Source organism: Oncorhynchus masou, chromosome 21 (assembly GCF_036934945.1).
Source record: "Oncorhynchus masou masou isolate Uvic2021 chromosome 21, UVic_Omas_1.1, whole genome shotgun sequence".
In the NCBI taxonomy this organism is placed as follows: Eukaryota; Metazoa; Chordata; class Actinopteri; order Salmoniformes; family Salmonidae; genus Oncorhynchus; species Oncorhynchus masou.
Genome location: NC_088232.1, coordinates 10,408,716 through 10,427,381, shown reverse-complemented (window position 1 = coordinate 10,427,381; position 18,666 = coordinate 10,408,716). Strand labels below are relative to the sequence as shown.

The 18,666-nt window shown below is 43.3% G+C and overlaps 1 protein-coding gene and 1 pseudogene across 1 annotated transcript in view; both read right to left on the bottom strand.

The window, feature by feature from the left end:
* Window positions 1-201: 201 nt before the first annotated feature.
* Window positions 202-14,814, bottom strand: LOC135507801 (mannosyl-oligosaccharide glucosidase-like; annotated as a pseudogene).
* A 466-nt stretch (window positions 14,815-15,280) lies between these two features.
* Window positions 15,281-18,666, bottom strand: part of LOC135507800 (programmed cell death protein 4-like) — a 31,278-nt gene continuing 27,892 nt past the window's right edge. The window contains exons 10-12 of the mRNA XM_064927465.1: window positions 18,242-18,352; window positions 17,678-17,817; window positions 15,281-16,994 (exon numbers count right to left, since the gene is read on the bottom strand). Coding sequence (XP_064783537.1) covers window positions 16,943-16,994; window positions 17,678-17,817; window positions 18,242-18,352 — 303 coding nt within the window. The 3' untranslated portion in view covers window positions 15,281-16,942. The remainder of the gene's footprint in view (window positions 16,995-17,677; window positions 17,818-18,241; window positions 18,353-18,666) is intronic.

Here is an 18,666-nt window from a genome sequence, read left to right as displayed (position 1 = left end):
AGTTGCTAAAATTCCCAGGGTTTCTAGATTAGAAATTACATTTGGAAGATTTCAGGAGTCTGGGGAATGTTACAGGAATTTTAAAAACCTATTCTACATTGGAACTGTTGTGGGCTAACAACAATGAACAATGAATGTCTCTGTAGATCAATAAAAAGGACAACTCACCATTGGCAGAATGTGAAATAAAGACAACAGCAGTTGTGCTTATGTTTTTTAATAAAACATTTCCAGTAGCCTATCTCCCAAAAGTGAGGCAAATTACATCAATACATAAAAGATGTCTACTTTATGTTGGTGATGATAGTTTAAAGATAAATACTGAATGCTGCATTGCAAGGTTTTTCACCTTTTACAGTCAAATCTCTAACTAGCTACAAGCCCGTGCTGCTTCCTCCTGAGCATAGGCCTATTTATAGAACTGCAAACCTGGCTGTGACAAGACAGACCTTGAACGACACATCTATTCAAAAGGCTGTGATAACATGAAAGCCAGAAAGATTTCGGTCCCAGGGTCATGCGGAAGCTGTAAACCAACATCAGTGCAATCAGGAGCCAGGCCCTCTGTAATGGTGTACACACACTGCTGTGTTAATAAAGATCTACCGACTGAACACTATGCTCTTGTCTTGTTTGTATGCGTCTCGACTCTCTGCATGTCAACGCTTGAAAAGAAGTTGACACCGGCGATGCACTCCGAGCATCTCCATTTTATCCAATTCAGCATTGGGCCCCTTCACAACGATGCCTCGCCATGGTAACCGGGCGCCGTAGAAACAATGACTCTCGGCGGATTGACGTCAGCGGCTGTCCTTCGCGTGTCGCAGTCTGACAAAGGACCAGGATCAGGCTCTGACAGTGGCTCTTTCTCAATTCATCTTTCCTCGATTCCTCGCATCAACTCTCCTCGCCTTTCTTAAAACCCATCGAAGGAGGAGCTCCCAGGGAAGGGGACCATCTCGTCCAGTATGGTTGAGAAGGAGGCTGGCTAGGAGAGAGGATGCAAGAAATCAAAGCAAGACAAATTGACCCAGTCACCGGTTACTGATCTGGAGGGTCACTCCTATCAGAAGTGTACATTATCAGCTGTAGTTTAATACATTATAATAAGCACTGCTATAAACTATACAAAAAATATATACTTTGATTGAATTTATAATATTTCATGATTGGTTACCAAAACCAGAGGCTAGAGTAACAACACCACACAACAGTACATATAGAGAAAATAAGCGTCTTCCTAAAAGGCGATAATGACATCCTTCCCACAGATAAAAAGTAAATCAGCACAAGGCTTTGACATATTTATTGTTCTTTCCACTGAAGATGTAACAAACCAACGCAATGAAGTTACTCGTGTTATTCCGTGCCACTCAGGATATCTGCTACCAGTGGAGATACATCTGTGACTTGTTTTGCATTGATAAAATGAACAGAAAACCGTTTGTTTGCAGCAAAACATTTGGCAAAAAAACAAAACTTATTTCTCAATTTTATAAAGGCTTAAATGAGATTGTATGAGGGGACAAAGCAACCAGAAACAAAATGACCCTAGGGATCAAATATTTGTTAAGACGGAATATACTATTTCTCAATACAGTGCCTTGCGAAAGTATTCGGCCCCCTTGAACTTTGCGACATTTCAGGCTTCAAACATAAAGATATAAAACTGTATTTTTTTGTGAAGAATCAACAACAAGTGGGACACAATCATGAAGTGGAACGACATTTATTGGATATTTCAAACTTAGTTAACAAATCAAAAACTGAAAAATTGGGCGTGCAAAATTATTCAGCCCCTTTACTTTCAGTGCAGCAAACTCTCTCCAGAAGTTCAGTGAGGATCTCTGAATGATCCAATTTTTTACCTAAATGACTAATGATGATAAATACAATCCACCTGTGTGTAATCAAGTCTCCGTATAAATGCACCTGCACTGTGATAGTCTCAGAGGTCCGTTAAAAGCTCAGAGAGCATCATGAAGAACAACGAACACACCAGGCAGGTCCGAGATACTGTTGTGAAGAAGTTTAAAGCCGGATTTGGATAGAGAGAGACATACCCCAAGCGACTTACAGCTGTAATCGCAGCAAAAGGTGGCGCTACAAAGTATTAAATTAAGGGGGCTGAATAATTTTGCACGCCCAATTTTTAATTTTTTGATTTGTTAAAAAAGTTTGAAATATCCAATAAATGTCGTTCCACTGCATGATTGTGTCCCACTGGTTGTTGATTCTTCACAAAAAAAATACAGTTTTATATCTTTATGTTTGAAGCCTGAAATGTGGCAAAAGGTCGCAAAGTTCAAGGGGGCCAAATACTTTCGCAAGGCACTGTAGGTCCACCAATTGTAGGTATTATTTTGTTCAACAGGAAATTGCATCCCCGGAGACAAAAAAAGTTTGAATGATCGACTTTGAAAAAGTGCATTATTTCCTAGTACGGTAGTCTTGATATGATACTGTATGAATGATTTATGTCAAGACTATTCTTTACTACTACTATTGTTACTATAGTTCTTAAAAGGTTTCTGCCATCAAACAGACTTCTCTCAGTCAGGCGGCACTTGGGGAGTTCACTGATAAGTATATGGGGTATTCAAAAATAACCTTTCATCTGTTCTTTGGGGTATGGGCTTTGCACAAACACTCATTGAGACAGCCAAAGGGGAAAAATTGGAACAGTAGAGTTGGCCCATAGACTTAACATCTATTGACGTTAAAAATGGCACATTTTTTGAGAACATCTTACAAAAAGCGAGATGAGATTTTTTAGCATCAGTGTCAATACTGCTCAGCCATTATCAAAACAGTTAATGCCGACCAGCCAGTGAAGGAGTGGCTCCCTTGCCCACTGCCCGTGCTATCATTGTACTATTCCCAGATATACCCAGTCTCTGCATACTGTCTGTAAACATTGTTCATGATATTAGTTCTGAGTTCCTGGTAGAGGGTGGCTGCCTTCTCCTGATATGGCCCCTCAGTGTTGCCAGTGGTGCAAGGCCTTGACGGCCAGGTAGTTGATGTTGATCCATATGGGGCCCCGCCAGTAGGGGGCATCATGCTCCGTGTTACGCTTCATGTAGAGCGGGTCGGCCCTGGACAGAGAGCCGAGGCCGTAGGGCGTCCACAGCTTGTCCCCGTCCCTCATGTCTCTGAAGATGTGCTCTAGCTTGGGCGAGTCGGGCGTCAGGACGTGTAGCAGGAAGGGGAATAGGCTGATGTAGCCCAAAGCATTGACGAACTGCGACTTGGGGTCCCGGCGGACTGAGCGCACCAGGCGTGTCACTGGAAACTGGTACCTCGGCTGCACGTACACCTCCTGCTGCAGCGACACCGCCTGCGTGTGGTTTCCAGAGTCGCTGAAAGAGCGAAGCTGGTCTAACCAGTGCAGCTCGTCCAGCAGTGCGTTGTCGCTGAGCGTCTGGTGGGTGCGCTCATACTCCTGGTGGGGCACTCCCAGCAGCCGGGCCACGCTGGCCATGGTGCCTGACGCCAGGGCCATCCAGCAGTGCAGGTCCACATGGCGCTCCTCGGCTGACGGGTGCGAGGCCCGCAGGTAGTCATCCAGGCCGGACGTCAGCGTCTTGGGATTGAGAAAGAGGTTGGTGTCCTTGTCGCGGCCCCGCCAGCAGTAGGAGTTGGGCAGCGGGCCTGTCTGGGTGGTGTTGTACCACTCGAACCACGTCTGGAGCCGGGGGTAGAGCCTGCGGAGGAAGGGCAGGGTGGGTGAGTCCGGATTGGCCTGGAACAGCTCCACTAGCTTCTGCAGGGCCAAGAAAAGTGAGGGCGGGTTGGCGTTCTCATTGCGCTGCACCACAAACTCGGCAGGGACCTTGCTGCGTGCCTCATCGCCCAGGATCTGCTCCCGGGGAATCCATCCCTCCATATTGACCAGGTCCAACCAGTGGGCCGTGGCCTCCCGCGTCACCTGGGGGTCCCACTTGCTGAGCAGCAGCTGGTGGAAGCCTTCGTCCCATAGGAACCCCCGGGGGAAAAAGGAGCGCGAGGGCACAGCGGTGAACAGGGCACCCTCGGAGTAGAGCAGCGGGTATTCGTTGTACACCGACTGGACCACCGACTGGCCGTAGAAGTAACCCATCCCACCCAGCATGTTGCTCAGCGCCGCCTTGCTGAACTTCACTTGGGCATGGCCCAAGCCTTTGGCCTGGAGGCCGAACGTCTTCTCAAACTTGGCGTCGAACGCCGCCTTCCTCTCCTCCAGCTCCTCCGTCATGGTCGCCGCTGACAGCTGGTTGGGACGGTTGCGGAAGCTACCGGACTCGAACAGGACCTCAATCTGGAAGGGCACCTGGACGGTGACCTGGTGCAGGACAAAGTCACTCTCCTTTCTGGGGTCGGCTGGTTTCGGACGGTGCGGGGGCTTGTAGGTGTCCACCGCAATGTACTGCCTCTTCCCGCCAAAGGGGGGGGCTGTAGACGAATCTGCGGTTCAAGCTGTTCCTCACGATGTCCGTCAGCCTCTCCAAGCCTGGCGACAAGGTCTGGAGGTAGTTGTAGCTGAGGAAAGAAGATGAAGGTGAACCACCTTGAAGGTAGTAGGAATCTGTCATGTTCTCGTCTTGCCAAAGCTTCCTCTCAGAATTGGAGCAAGGCACCAATACCCTTGACCTGCCATCACCATAGGGTTTTATACCCTTCAGAGTGCAATGGCCTCCTGGAAAGTGGCATGACCTTAAACCTACATCTGTGATTTCATACTACTTCAGCCAAGGGTCAGGCATAAAGAGTACAGCATACTGACCGATGGGTTATGTTGAATTGGCTGACACACTAAATGGCAGACACACCTGTGATAGGTTTGTTTGTCTGCTGTGTTCCTGCTCTTCCTACCTTCTATTCAATGCTCTTTTCTAGCCTGCGTTATATGGCTTGATTGTGCAACCTCCTCATGAAACGTTGCTGTCCCTTCGATATCTATGTATTGGAGTCTCTATTGACCTTGTCTTCACCACTGGAACAGATCAATGTCTGTCTGTTTTGTCCCTCAAAACGTTCAACAGAACCATTATATCAGAGCCAGGACAGCAGTTTGGCTGGCCATCTTCACCGCAGACACCGAGGTCATATCCCATCTCTGCTTTGTTTCTCAATGCATTGCTGTAGCAGTTGTGTCTTTATTAATATGCAATGCTTTGTTTCATACTACATTATTTCTGTCACATATCATGTTTCTCTCTTGACAGGCTCACTGATTTTATTTGAAAAAGATTGATTATGTGCCATTTCTATTTTTTCATTTAGAACATTTTCTTCAGATACTTAATATTGCTTGGTATTATTTAAATATGAATTAATAGGGAATATTGTGGCACATTTGTCCAATGTTTGCAAAAGTCTCTGTTTTTGGAATGACCTTTAAAGCATGCTATTACTAATTTGGGGTACATTCATTGAGTTCTATTGGTTTTGGGTATGTAAATACTAACGTTAGCAGTTTGGGAGAGTACCTACCTGGCATATTTGGCACTGGAGGACTCCCCGGCAACAGGCTTGCGGAAGGTGATCTTGAAGTTCCCCAGCTCCTCTGAGAACCCAGTGATGGAGCCCAGACGGTTCCTCTCCTCCACGTGGGCCTACAGGGAACCCTGGGTGTCAGCAGCAGCATAGAACATCAGGGAGATGACCGGCGCGTGCGGAGCCGAACTCTGAGGGAAGGAAGAACTGGGTCGTGTTCAATAAGAAGGAGAAAATGTTTTGAAACCTAGTGAAATGGGAGAGAACTCTGCTCAGTATCATTCAAATTAAAAAAATAAATAATCAATACCAGGAGACAATATGAATAGTTTCAAAACTCAACTGTCTTTCAATGTAAGACAAATAATCAGAACAAAATATGCCTGGTTAATTGCCAGGTGGGTTTAAAGGTGTGTGAATGTATCCCACCACACTCACATGCTGCTTGGCTGTGATCCTCCAGGTCCAGTCCCCTCCGTGCTCACCGCCCATCCGCTTGACGAACTCCGTGGAGAGAGTAAAGTCGCTGTCATGGATCTCCTGCACACCAAAGCTGAGGCCATCATACATCAGCCAGCCGTAGCCCTGCAGCCGGTCACCCTGCTCGCATGTGTGCCGGAGGTTCACATCCACCTCAGAGAACTGGCGCATCCACATCATCCCTGGGATGTAGAGAAATGGAAACACAGAAATTATTTATTTAAATCTTTCCCAAAAATATTAAATGTTAAACATTTACACAGATTATGTATATAATCCAGGGTTTCCATTAGAAAAATGTGCCTCTGGACATTTCATTTACGGAACATTTAAGAAATGTACCGGATCCATATGCATTGGGTGCGTAACCTGATTAAAGCGTCCACCCACAGTGCTCAGAATGAAAGAAATGGCATTTACTTTAAGGGAATTCATTTGAACAAAACATGCAATTCGAGGATGCAATAGCGTGTCCTTCCTACCGAATTCTGATGAAAATTTTGAACTGTCCACATTTACTTTTCCTCAGCCATCAAGACGAGTAACGAAAAACAAAAATCACTAGCCTAGGTCCCATAATAGAAAAATGGACCTATTCTATTGGTCAGCTTGTCGTTCTGTGTGAGAAAGAAAGACTATTCCAAACAGACAGGGACAGTTGAGAAACGATAGATACCACATTTATACAACCAGTAAGCCCAGGCTGCAATCACAAAAAAAAACACAAAAAAGCAATGAGGCTCACGTTAAGTTTAAAATGTTGATCAAATATTATTTCTTCACATTATACGCGCAGCAATGTGCAAAGGGCAGTAGGCTACACACGCATGTTCATTCCCTAATGCAATTAGCAGTTTCACGAGACAGAGATGAAAATATCCATTGGAAATGTTGAAAGAGTGGAGATCTAAAGACAACTAACCGGGGTTGTTAATATGACTAAGATTGTCCCATTGCCAAAGGCACAATGAAAGAAAGTTGATTTCAATGGCATATGGAAGTCTTTGTAAAAAAAAAAAATCTGAATAATAATTACCTGCAAGTTTGGTTGGCTAGGCTACTGTGAAGCAAGGTAAGACATGCCTCATAATATGTAGCAAAACGTTAAGGTTTCAAACTGTATGTTTTCAAAATGCATACCGCCTCCAGCTCATTGCAAAGCGGTGTGTGACGCGATGAAGCCTGCCAAGTTGTCTATGCACTTGAATGGCGAATGGGAAGCTCGCTTGAATTACCAATTGGGAAATAAAAATATAGGGCTAGGTTTAGTCTTCCAAACGGTCATCCTGCCATATTTACAGCAAATGTTTACAGAAGACAGAGGGACCATGTGTGCTAACTAGCTATCTAGCATGCTCTGAATACCTGTGTGTAATGGAAGGCCACCAGAAACGTGTTGTCACCGAAAAATACTGTTGGCTGCAACTGTGATAAAGCCGGATAAAAGTGTACAGTATAATTTGTAAAATGATTTTGATGTGAGATGAAAGTAAAGGGCTTTATGTTTCAGTAACTGAAAGGTTGCTAGACCAAACCCCCGAGATGACAAGGTCAAAATCTGTCGTTCTGCCACTGAACAAGGCAATTAACCCACCGTTCGTAAGCCATCATTGTAAATAAGAATATGTTCTTATTTGCCTAGTTAAATAAAAAGGTTAAATAAAAATGTTTCTAGAAACATATCGCAATTAAGAATCAATTCACGTTTAGATAAGAGTTTTGGCCGCCAGAGCCAGTCTACCTCTGAAAATAACATAAGATCCTTGGACCTTAAGGAGTAACGGTAGGGTCCTAACATAAACCCTGATATAAACCACATATAATATGAGGATAACACAATAAGTCATACAACTTATTTCCATTGTGTTCCTCTGGTGTTTTCGCAAACAGGTTAGTAGCGCTTGCCACATAAAATACTAAGTTATTTCCAGCTGACACTTTAGTCAATAGTATTAGCAAATATTTAAGGGTGAATGTAGAGAAACGACAGTCTTGTACCTGTGACAACAGATCTGGGGCTCCTGGTTTTCATCCCAAAGTAGACCTGGGGTCGGTAGGAGCCCCAAAACCTCTCAGGGGACACCTCAGCACTGCTGCTGTTGGCATCAAGGACGGGCGGCGAGTGATGGAGAGTTACCACCCGTTTGGCCAGCGAGGAACGCATGTAAAGGACATAGAAGAACCAGGTAAGGCTGAAGATGCAGAGGCCGATGGAGATATTGATGAAGATTTTGCCGATGTCAAGCTTTTTTTTTTTTCCTTGCGTTGTAGGGTGGCAGGTTTCTCGTCTTTCCTTGTGAGAGGGGGGTCAGCCTCGCCGGACACCACTCTCTTCCTCTGCCTGCCCATCCTTCCAGCTGAGGAGGAAGAGAAGGATACTGTGGGTGAATCTCACATTTCTCTCCAATTCCTCACATCCTTCTCAACAAAGTGGGAAGCGAGGAGAGGACACGAGGAAAGGAATGCTCTCCACGTTTATAGGCAATATGAACATGTCTACACTATTTTCATAGCCATGTATAAGTTCTACCCAGTATGTTATCATATTTGGTTACCATAAAAAGAATGGCATGCCAGTGCTCTTAGTTTATAGAATAACAGGGACAAAGTCATTACCATATAAACATTAGCCTAGACCAGGGATGGGCAATTGGCGGCCCTTCATTTGAAGGCGGACCAATGGATGTGGGTATGCAGACCCACTGCGGCCCCTCATGATAAATTCAGGTTTTTTTGTGGGCCACACCCCCATCAAAGGTGTCCATCCCTGGCCTAGACCTTAACTGCTTTTAGCAACGCTATCATTTACACACTAGTGTTGCTTGGAATTAGCTTGCAAAAAAATGAATATTCCGCATGAATTGAATTTCAAATTCAACCACAAAGGCCAGGGAGGTTTTCCAATGCCTCGCAAAGAAGGGCACCTATTGGTAGATGGGTAAAAAAAAAAGCAGACATTGAATATCCCTTTGAACATGGTGAAGTTATTAATTACAATTTGGATGATGTATCAATACACCCAGTCACTACAAAGATACAGGCGTCCTTCCTAACTCAGTCGCATGAGAGGAACGCAACCGCTTAGGGATTTTCCCTGAGGCCAATGGTGACTTTAAAAAACAGTTAGTTTAATGGCTGTGATAGGAGAAAACTGAGGATGGATCAACAACATTGTAGTTTCTCTACAATGCTAACCTAATTGACATAGTGAAAAGGAAGCCTGTACAGAATAAGAAATATTCCAAAACATGCAACCTGTTTGCAACAAGGCATTAAAGTAATACAGCAAAAAAAATTGGGCAAAGCAATTCACTTTTTGTCTTGTTAGGGGCAATTCTAATTCAAACACATTACTGAGTACACCCCTCATATTTTCAAGCATAGTGGTGGCCGCATAATGTTGTGGGTGTGCTTGTCATCATTAAGGACAGGGGAGTTTTTCCAGGATAAAAAAAAATTATGGAATGGAGCTAAGCACAGGCAAAATCCTGGTTCAGTCTGCTTTCCACCAGACAATGGGAGATTAATTTACCTTTCAGCAGGACAATAACCTAACAGACAAGGCCAAATCTACTCGAGTGTTGCTTACCAAGAAGACAGTGGCAGAATTACAGTTTTGACTTAAATCTACTTGGAAATATGGCAAGACCTGAAAATGGTTGTCTAGCAATTTGACAAAGCTTGAGGAATTTTGAATAATAATAATTTATAACATTTCTAAAGCGTTTTCATAGAATTTCAAAGCGCTTCAAAACAAAAAAGCAATATATCATGACAGGTCAACCAATAGAGGCCAAGTCTTTGGAAGCTGCATCCTCCGAAGATGGAGAGGGACATGGCTTGAGCAGAGGGAGCCAAAGAACGGTAGATGGAGTCTGCTGATGATCTTGTAGAGGGCAAGTCTGGGAACCAGCCTGAGTCTTATAGCCTCTGGACTCCTCTTCCACTCTGTAGCACCCACTTGTGACGCCTCAGCAGCACTGGGCGTCAGAAAGCTCACCACAAAGTTCAGAACAGTAGCCAGTCGCAGCACTGTTGAATACCTGTAGCACCCATTCCTCTTACACTTCAGGCGACTCCTCAAATGATGTTCTCAGAAGATCAGGAATTGGCAGCCAGATGAAACAAAAACACAAAATCATAGGCAAATGTTGCATAATCCAGGTGTGAAACGCTCTTAGAGACTTACCCAGAAAGACTCGCAGCTGTAATCACCGCCAAAGGTATTGACTTAGGGGTGTGAATACTTCTGTAAATTAGATATTTCTGTCTAAAATCATGTTTTTACTTTGTCATGGGGTTTTGTGTGTAGATGGGTGAGAAAAACAATCTATTTAATCTATTTTGAATTCAGGCTACAGCACAATAAAATGTGGATTAACATTTTATTTACTTAACTAGGCAAGTCAGTTAAGAACTAATTCTTATTTACAATGACGGCCTAACCCGGCCAAACCCAGACAACACTATGCCAATTGTGCGTTGCCCTTTGGGACTCCCAATCCCGGCCGGATGTGATACAGCCTGGATTCAAACCAGGGACTGTAGTGATGCCTCTTGCACTGAGATGCAGTGCCTTAGACTGCTGCGCCACTCGGGAGTCAAGGGGTATGAATACTTTCTCAAGGCACTGTTTTATATGAAAACATTGTGACGTTTTTGTTGGTTTTCAGCTGTTTGTGCACATTACATTTTTTCTCAAGGCAAGCCTAATTTCGGTAGCCGAAGTCTAGGCCCCTTCATAGCTCATTTTGCAGACGGGGAGACAGAGCAGTCTTCTTGGTCAGGCTCTGTAGACGGGCACATCGCTCACCACTTCCGAGTATACTACTCACCAATGTCCAGCCTCTTGACAAGGTAGAAAACATTCGAGCAAGGGTTGCCTTCCAGAGAGATATCGGAGATTGTAACATTCTCTGTTTCACGGAAACATGGCTCACTCGGGATACGTTATCAGAGTCGGTACAGCCACCCGGTTTTGCACCGACAGAAACAAACATCTGTCTGGTAAGAAGAAGGGCGGGGGTGTATGCCTTATGCCTGGTGTGATCATAACAACATACAGGAGCTCACAAGTTCTTTTGTTCACCTGACCGAAAATTCCTTACAATCAAATGCCGACCACATTATTTACCAAGAGAATTCTCTTGGATTATAATCACAGTCGTGTATATTAGAGGTCGTCTGATTATGATTTTTCAACGCCGATACCGATTATTGGAGGCCCAAAAAAAGTCGATGCCGATTAGTCTGCCGATTTTTTTATTTATTTGTAATAATGACAATTACAACAATACTGAATTAACACTTATTTTAACTTAATATAATACATCAATAAAATCAATTTAGCCTCAAATAAATAATGAAACATGTTCAATTTGGTTTAAATAATGCAAAAACAAAGTGTTGGAGAAGAAAGTAAAAGTGCAATATGTGCCATGTAAAAAAGCTAACGTTTAAGTTCCTTGCTCAGAACATGAAAACATATGAAAGCTGGTGGTTCCTTTTAACATGAGTCTTCAATATTCCCAGGTAAGAAGTTTTAGGTTGTAGTTATTATAGGACTATTTCTCTCTATGCCATTTGTATTTCATTAACCTTTGACTATTGGATGTTATAGGCACTTTAGTATTGCCAGTGTAACAGTATAGCTTCCGTCCCTCTCCTCGAACCAGGAACACAACGACAACAGCCACCCTCGAAGCAGCATTACCCATGTAGAGCAAGGGAAACAACCACTCCAAGTCTCAGAGCGAGTGACGTTTGAAACGCTATTAGCGCACCCCCCGCTAACTAGCTAGCCATTTCACATCGGTTACACCAGCCTAATCTCAGGAGTTGATAGGCTTCAAGTCATAAACAGCTGCTGGCAAACGCACGAAAGTGCTGTTTGAATGAATGCTTACGAGCCTGCTGCTGCCTACCATCGCTCAGTCAGACTGCTCTATCAAATCATTGACTTTGTTATAACATGATAACACACAGAAATACGAACCTTAGTTTCCGGATTCGAGAATAGTAATGACCTATCATCTCGAAAACAAGATGTTTATTCTTTCAGTGAAATACGGAACCGTTACGTATTTTATCTAGCGGGTGGCATCCATAAGTCTAAATATTCCTGTTACATTGAACAACCTTCAATGTTATGTCATAATTACGTAAAATTCGTACAAATTAGGTGGCCCAAACTGTTGCATATACACTGACTGCGTGCAATGAACGCAAGAGAAGTGACAGATTTTCACCTGGTTAATATTGCCTGCTAACCTGGATTTCTTTTAGCTAAATATGCAGGTTTAAAAATATATACTTCTGTGTATTGATTTTAAGAAAGGCATTGATGTTCATGGTTAGGTACACATTGGAGCAACGATACGCACCACATCGATTATATACAATGCAGGACACGCTAGATAAATAAGTAATATCATCAACCATGTGTAGTTATCTAGTGATTATGATTGATAGATTGTTTTTTAATCGTCCATTCCAATTAATCTGTCAACCTCTAGTGTATATATACACACCTATGTAAGAATGCTGTTCATCGATTACAGCTCAGCATTTAACACCATGGTACCCTCCAAACGTCATTAAGCTCTAGACCCTGGGTCTTGACCCCGCCCTTTGCAACTAGGTCCTCGACTTTGACAGGCCGCCCCCAGATGGTGAGGGTAGGAAACAACATCTCCACCCCGCTGATCCTCAACAACGACAAGACGGCCTACAGGGAGGAGGTGAGGGCCCTCGGAGTGTGGTGTCAGGAAAATAACCTCACACTCAACGTCAACAAAACAAAGGAGATGATCGTGGACTTCAGAAAACAGCATCCACAGGACAGTAGCGGAGAAGATGGAAAGTTAAGTTCTTTGGGGTTCACATCACGGACAAACTGAAATGGTCCACCCACAGAGACTGCGCCTTCTTCATCGCGCTACAGCACCTCTTTAACCTCAGGAGGCTGAAGAAATTTGGCTTGTCACCGAAAACCCTCACAAACTTTTACAGATGCACAATTGAGAGCATCCTGTCGGGCTGTATCACCGCCTGGTACGGCAACTGCTCTGCCCACAACCGTAAGGCTCTCCAGAGGGTTGTGAGGTCTGCACAACGCATTTCCGGGGGCAAACTATCTGCCCTCCAGGACACCTACACCACCCAATGTCACAGGAAGGCCAAAAAGATCAAGGACAGCAACCACCCGAGCCACTGCCTGTTCACCCCGCTATCATCCAGAAGGCGAGGTCAGTACAGGTGCATCAAAGCTGGGACCGAGAGACTGAAAAACAGCTTCTCTCTCAAGGCCATCAGACTGTTCAACAGCCATCACTAACATTGAGTGGCTGCTGCCAACATACTGACTCATATCTCTAGCCACTAATTAAAAATTGGATGTAATAAATTATCACTAGTCACTTTAAACAATGCCACTTCATATGTTTACATACCCTACATTACTCATCTCATATGTATATACTGTACTCTATACCATCTACTGCATCCTGCCTATTCCGCACGGCCATCACTCATCCATATATGTATATGTACATATTCATTCCTTTACACTTGTGTATATAAAGTAGTTGTGAAATGGTTAGATTACTTGTTAGATATTACTGCACGGTCAGAACTAGAAGCACAAGCATTTCACTACACTCGCATTAACATCTGATAACTTTGTGTATATGACCAATACATTTTATTTGATTTTCTTGTTGTTCAAGTGAAGGTCTTTAAAAGGGAGTATGCGAGCGCACTCGTTCGGAAACTCGTCTAGGTGCCAGCCGAAACAGCTTCTTCTCAGCAATGAGTCTGGATTGGAGTAGCTCCCCAGCAATGAGTCTAGATCTGAGTAGCTCCCCAATGATTTCCAGAACGCAAACACATTTTAACAGTTCTAATTTGTTGTTTTTTTGTTGAAAGCGATGGGTTGGGCTAGAGCCACACGTGGGTAAAGCAGCATTTTAAATTGGCTTTGATACTCCAATTGCTGATGACTTGCTTTGAACAACACCCCTTTATGTTCACTTCACCAAGAACTACTGAATTATGTAGCAAACAGACCAGCAGAATAATTCAGTTTGAGTTGTCAGGCAAATCTCGCTGAGGAACTGCATGGGTCTACATCAGACCTACGTTTGGGAATTATGTTTATTTATAACTGTTACATTCCATTAGATTATTTTTGAATTCTGGAATTCCACCTGCATAAGGACAAAGCCTACAGTCAATCAATTGAATTTCTCTCACTTCTAGCTTCCGGCAGTTATTTTGTAAGCTAATTGACAACGCCAGTGTGTAAATACTAGCGTTTCTTAAAAGCAGTGCGCTAACTCGACCTCATCTTCAGCTTTTAGCCTTTTTAGCCTGGCTAATTATAATGCACCTGCCAGGTAACATTGCTTGCAACGATACAGAACTAGCTAGTAGTTTGCTACCTAGCTAGCAAATGTAATGATGCCTCGTCGACTATGAAAATTATTGACCCGCAAAGTTGCATAAAGAAATGCCTTTTAAAACGATTACAACATAACTTTTGTTTTAGTTACTGCGCTAGGCAAAGCATACATTTAAGCCTTTCGGCTAAAGCTAACTGGCTAATGAACGGTTAGCAAATCGGTGGCTGTCACGAAGCTATCGGGCAGACCTGTTTTAGCACTATACTATATATCCTGTAATATGGACAGTAAATGTAAAACTCACATTTCAAATGGACAGAATATCAGCGGCACATCATTCGCGCTTGTTCCTGATCCCCTCGCTCCCGTAAAACACTGACTGTGTACATAGTGTTGACCGCCCACGCCAGGGGCCCATTCATTGCGCCCATTCTGTTGCGAAATGTTTCTTACGCGGAAGAAAACGTAACACCTACCTGCATTAGTCGAATTTAAACTCGTTTGTTACAAAACGGAGCGCCGCAACTCTGATTACACCACAGCTCGAGTTGTCTGAAGCCACAACATTCAATCTATGCACACCATTTCATCAGTAGTTGACTATGACATTTGGGACTATGTCATCCTAAATGGTGTTGACTAAACCAGAATATGCAGATAAAGTAAAATGTTTGTATTCGAATTGGGCCAGGTTGTACAATGCATTAGTGTTGATCATTGTTTATCATTCAAGCCTATCAATTTGCTATCCAGTATGGAACGAGCATTTATTTGACTGTCATATGCCTAGCAATAGCATGTAACATCTAATAGGAACTGGTTATACAAAAATGTCCAAAGAATATTACACTGAAGAGAAATATGGAATTTTATTGAAATGATTGTATAATGAACTGCATGAGGAAAGGAGTTGGAAACAGTTTAAAGTAATAAAGATGGCTCTGTGGGGCTTGTGTGTAAAAACCCACATTTTATTTTTGAAATGCATTCAAATCCATAAACTGTAGTTGGGTGTGATTGTATATGTAACAACTGTATCTGCTATGAACTTTTCAAAACAAACGCTGTAAAATAAGTGAAATGGATAATGGCAATCAGGAACGGGTGGTTCAGAGCTGATGACTAGGAGTAAACGCTGACGTCAGGCGCCTCCTCTCAGCCCTAGGTGGCGATGACCACTCACTTCTAGCTCATTCTTAAAGCCAATCCCAAACCAGTTTATGTAAACAAAAATAGGTGTGATGACACTCAACCTCACTAGTTTTGTTACATAAAAAAAAAAATAATAATCTATGTTAACCCCCATCCAGAACCCTCACATTTCGATTGAGCTTATTACTTTACATATTGGTCAACAAAGGCAGGACAAATCCATTGCATTCTCATACGAGACCCTAGCTCAGCGATAAGACTTGTTTCCTTCACGCTCTCCTAGGGCCAGACCTGGGTTCAAATGTATTTTCAATTACTTATTGAGCATTTGATGTAGCCTGCCTGGAGTGCCTGAAAAGGTAGGGAGACTTAATTCATTGGTTTCATTGTGCCAGACAAGTCTAATCAAGCACAAAGTATTTGATAAACACCTTTTTAAACCCAGGTCTGCCTAAAACAGATTGTACAGGTTCCACTAGATGACATGTAACAGTTTGAGTATGAGAATGAAACATCACAATACAGACACAAAAGCCTCCAGGGTGTTCCAGTTTCTGTCAACAGCTCAGCGAAAGGAAGAGGGGTTCTAGAGACCCTGCGTATTTGTACTGTATATTTAGAGAGACGCTAACCCTCCCATTCTGACACTCAATTAGTGTACTAGAAGGGAGAGGCCTTCCACTAAGGGGAAGACAGGAAGGTCCTGATCTGGGCTCTAGTTATAAACCCAGGCTTTTGTGACTGCTGCGATGCTGATAACAGTTTAAGAACCCTGCCTGTGGAGCGGACAGATAAATAACCCAACTGACTGAGCAAAATCACCATCAAAAATTAAGAACCATATAACTTTGTCTTTGTGTAATTACAGAAACCTTTGGGCAAACAAATGCAGAGGTCCATGTCATTCCAAAGAGCGATTCAGTTCATAAAGAGCTTGCGATGCAGTATGCTGATGACGAGTCGTCTTTGTTTTTTTTATTCATTTTTATGAGCGTTATACATGCAAAGCGAAAAGAAAATTAGAGAGTCACCGGTGTAGCAACAAACAAAAAAAGCCCAAATAACCCGTGCCCAGCACAAGACAATACATAATCCCTTTTCCACTTTCCATTGACCCTTAACTACAGCTTAAGTGACTCCATTTGACCCCCCCCCCCATTTATCCAGGGCCTTGACTCACTCAAAGAACAGACTGAAAAGAATGATCACCAAACCCAGAATTAAAAATCTTACAAAAATGACCGAAAAAGTAAAAAAATAAAGTAAAAGATTGCCCGTCTCCTCAGTCCTCCTACACCTGATGTCAGCGTTGGTGTGGGTGGTGATAACGAAGGGCCGGAGATAAAGCAGGGGAGTCTGACCGCGAGCCTGCCCAGCCTCAGGCCTGCGGCTTGAGGGGCAGAGGGACGCCGAGCACACCCTCCTCCACACTAGTTCTTGATCAGGCCCCCGTCTCCCTCACTCACAAACCGCTTCCGCCCCCTGGTGGACAGACAGAACAGGCAATTCAGTACTTCAGGCTACCAATGAATTGAGGATGAGTCCTCAGCCTTAAAATGCAAAACACTTGGGGCCTAGTGAACAGCTATACATAAATAAATTAACATACTCATATTGAGTGGGTTTACATGTACGCTAATAACTTGATATTACTCAGACTATGGCATTATTAATGTAAACACTTACCTTAATTGAAATAAGGTCATAAAGTATGCATACTCTGATTTGTCTAGTTTTAATCGAAAACACGACTTTACTATAAAGCCCCTCCAGGATTTGGCAGAAATTGTGATATCTGCAGGGTAAAAATGCTTTATTTTGAAGCAGCAATTCTGACTTCTTGCATGACAAAGTGCAATAATTCTGTCAATTTGTCAAAATGCACTGAAGAGGTTAAAGGTTCGCTGACGTGTGGCTTTGAATGAATCATTATGCAGTAAATGTGCGTTGATTGGTTGAAACCACGAGCCCTATTTTTGTATTGTGGTGATGGGTCAATGCTTTTAGTTTCATGCCGAAATCGTGCAGTGACAGGTCAAATTTGCAAACCCTCGCGCATATAATATGCAAGGAATTGTTGATTTTTGCCAAAATAAATGCGATCGCAGAATCAGGAACTGACTATACCCAAGAGACAAAATGCACCACTCTACACTGGGACTGACCTGGAGGGACAGGAGTCTCTCAACTGTTTGGTGATAACAGACTCCTGGTAGCAGAGGTCCGTAAAGGACTCCATGATGGAGTGGGCGTGGGGCACGTCCAGGTTGATCTCTGGCAGCTCGTCGTACACACGCTGGAAGCCCTGGATGTTACAACAACTCAGAGTAAGCAAGTTCTACAGTCAAAGAACACTTTCAATCATAAGAGATGATTGAATTCTGTCACTTGAGCTTGTCAGGTAACTAATATGCCTTGACAGTGACTCGAGAGATTATCACAATATATACTGTGGCTATAGTTAGAGAGGATATGGCCAAATACTGTAGCTATATCAGCAACAGTAAATATGCCTTGAATGAGTTGTTCGATGGTCTACAGACGGGTTTAAATCCACAAGGTCTGACGTTGACAATTAATACTCGTTTAACATGAGTCATGCTATGTTAATAGTGCTAGAAAATAAAAACCTGCAGTCATATCACTGGAAATAGTTTTTGGAAGTTATTGTTTTGTGCTAGTGCTACCAGTGAATTTGGTGCTGCTTTCTGGTGCGTAAGGGGACGTACCCGGTTCATCTGGTCCACTGTGACGAGGCCAATCTTCCAGAAGGCCTGGAGGAGCTTACACATCATCTTGACGGCCGTGTCCCCCTTGGACTCCAGCACCATGACAACAGCCTGGTGTCCATCCAGGAGAGGAAGAAAATGCATTGGACTTCATGCTAATGTCTATGAACAGGGTTTTCATGTACAAAATGATTGTAAAATGTGTCCCCCAACTGGCACCCTATTCCCTATATAGTGCACTACCTTTGTCCAGCGCTCTATAAAGGGAATAAGGTGCCATTTGGAACACCGGTTATGTCATGCACACAGTGTCTTATCTATTCCATTATGTGCATTGACAGCTTGACCAAGACGAGACTGAAGAGTGGAGAAAGAATGATTTGACAATAAAATGTGCTGTTAAATTTGCTATTTTCAGACCAGAC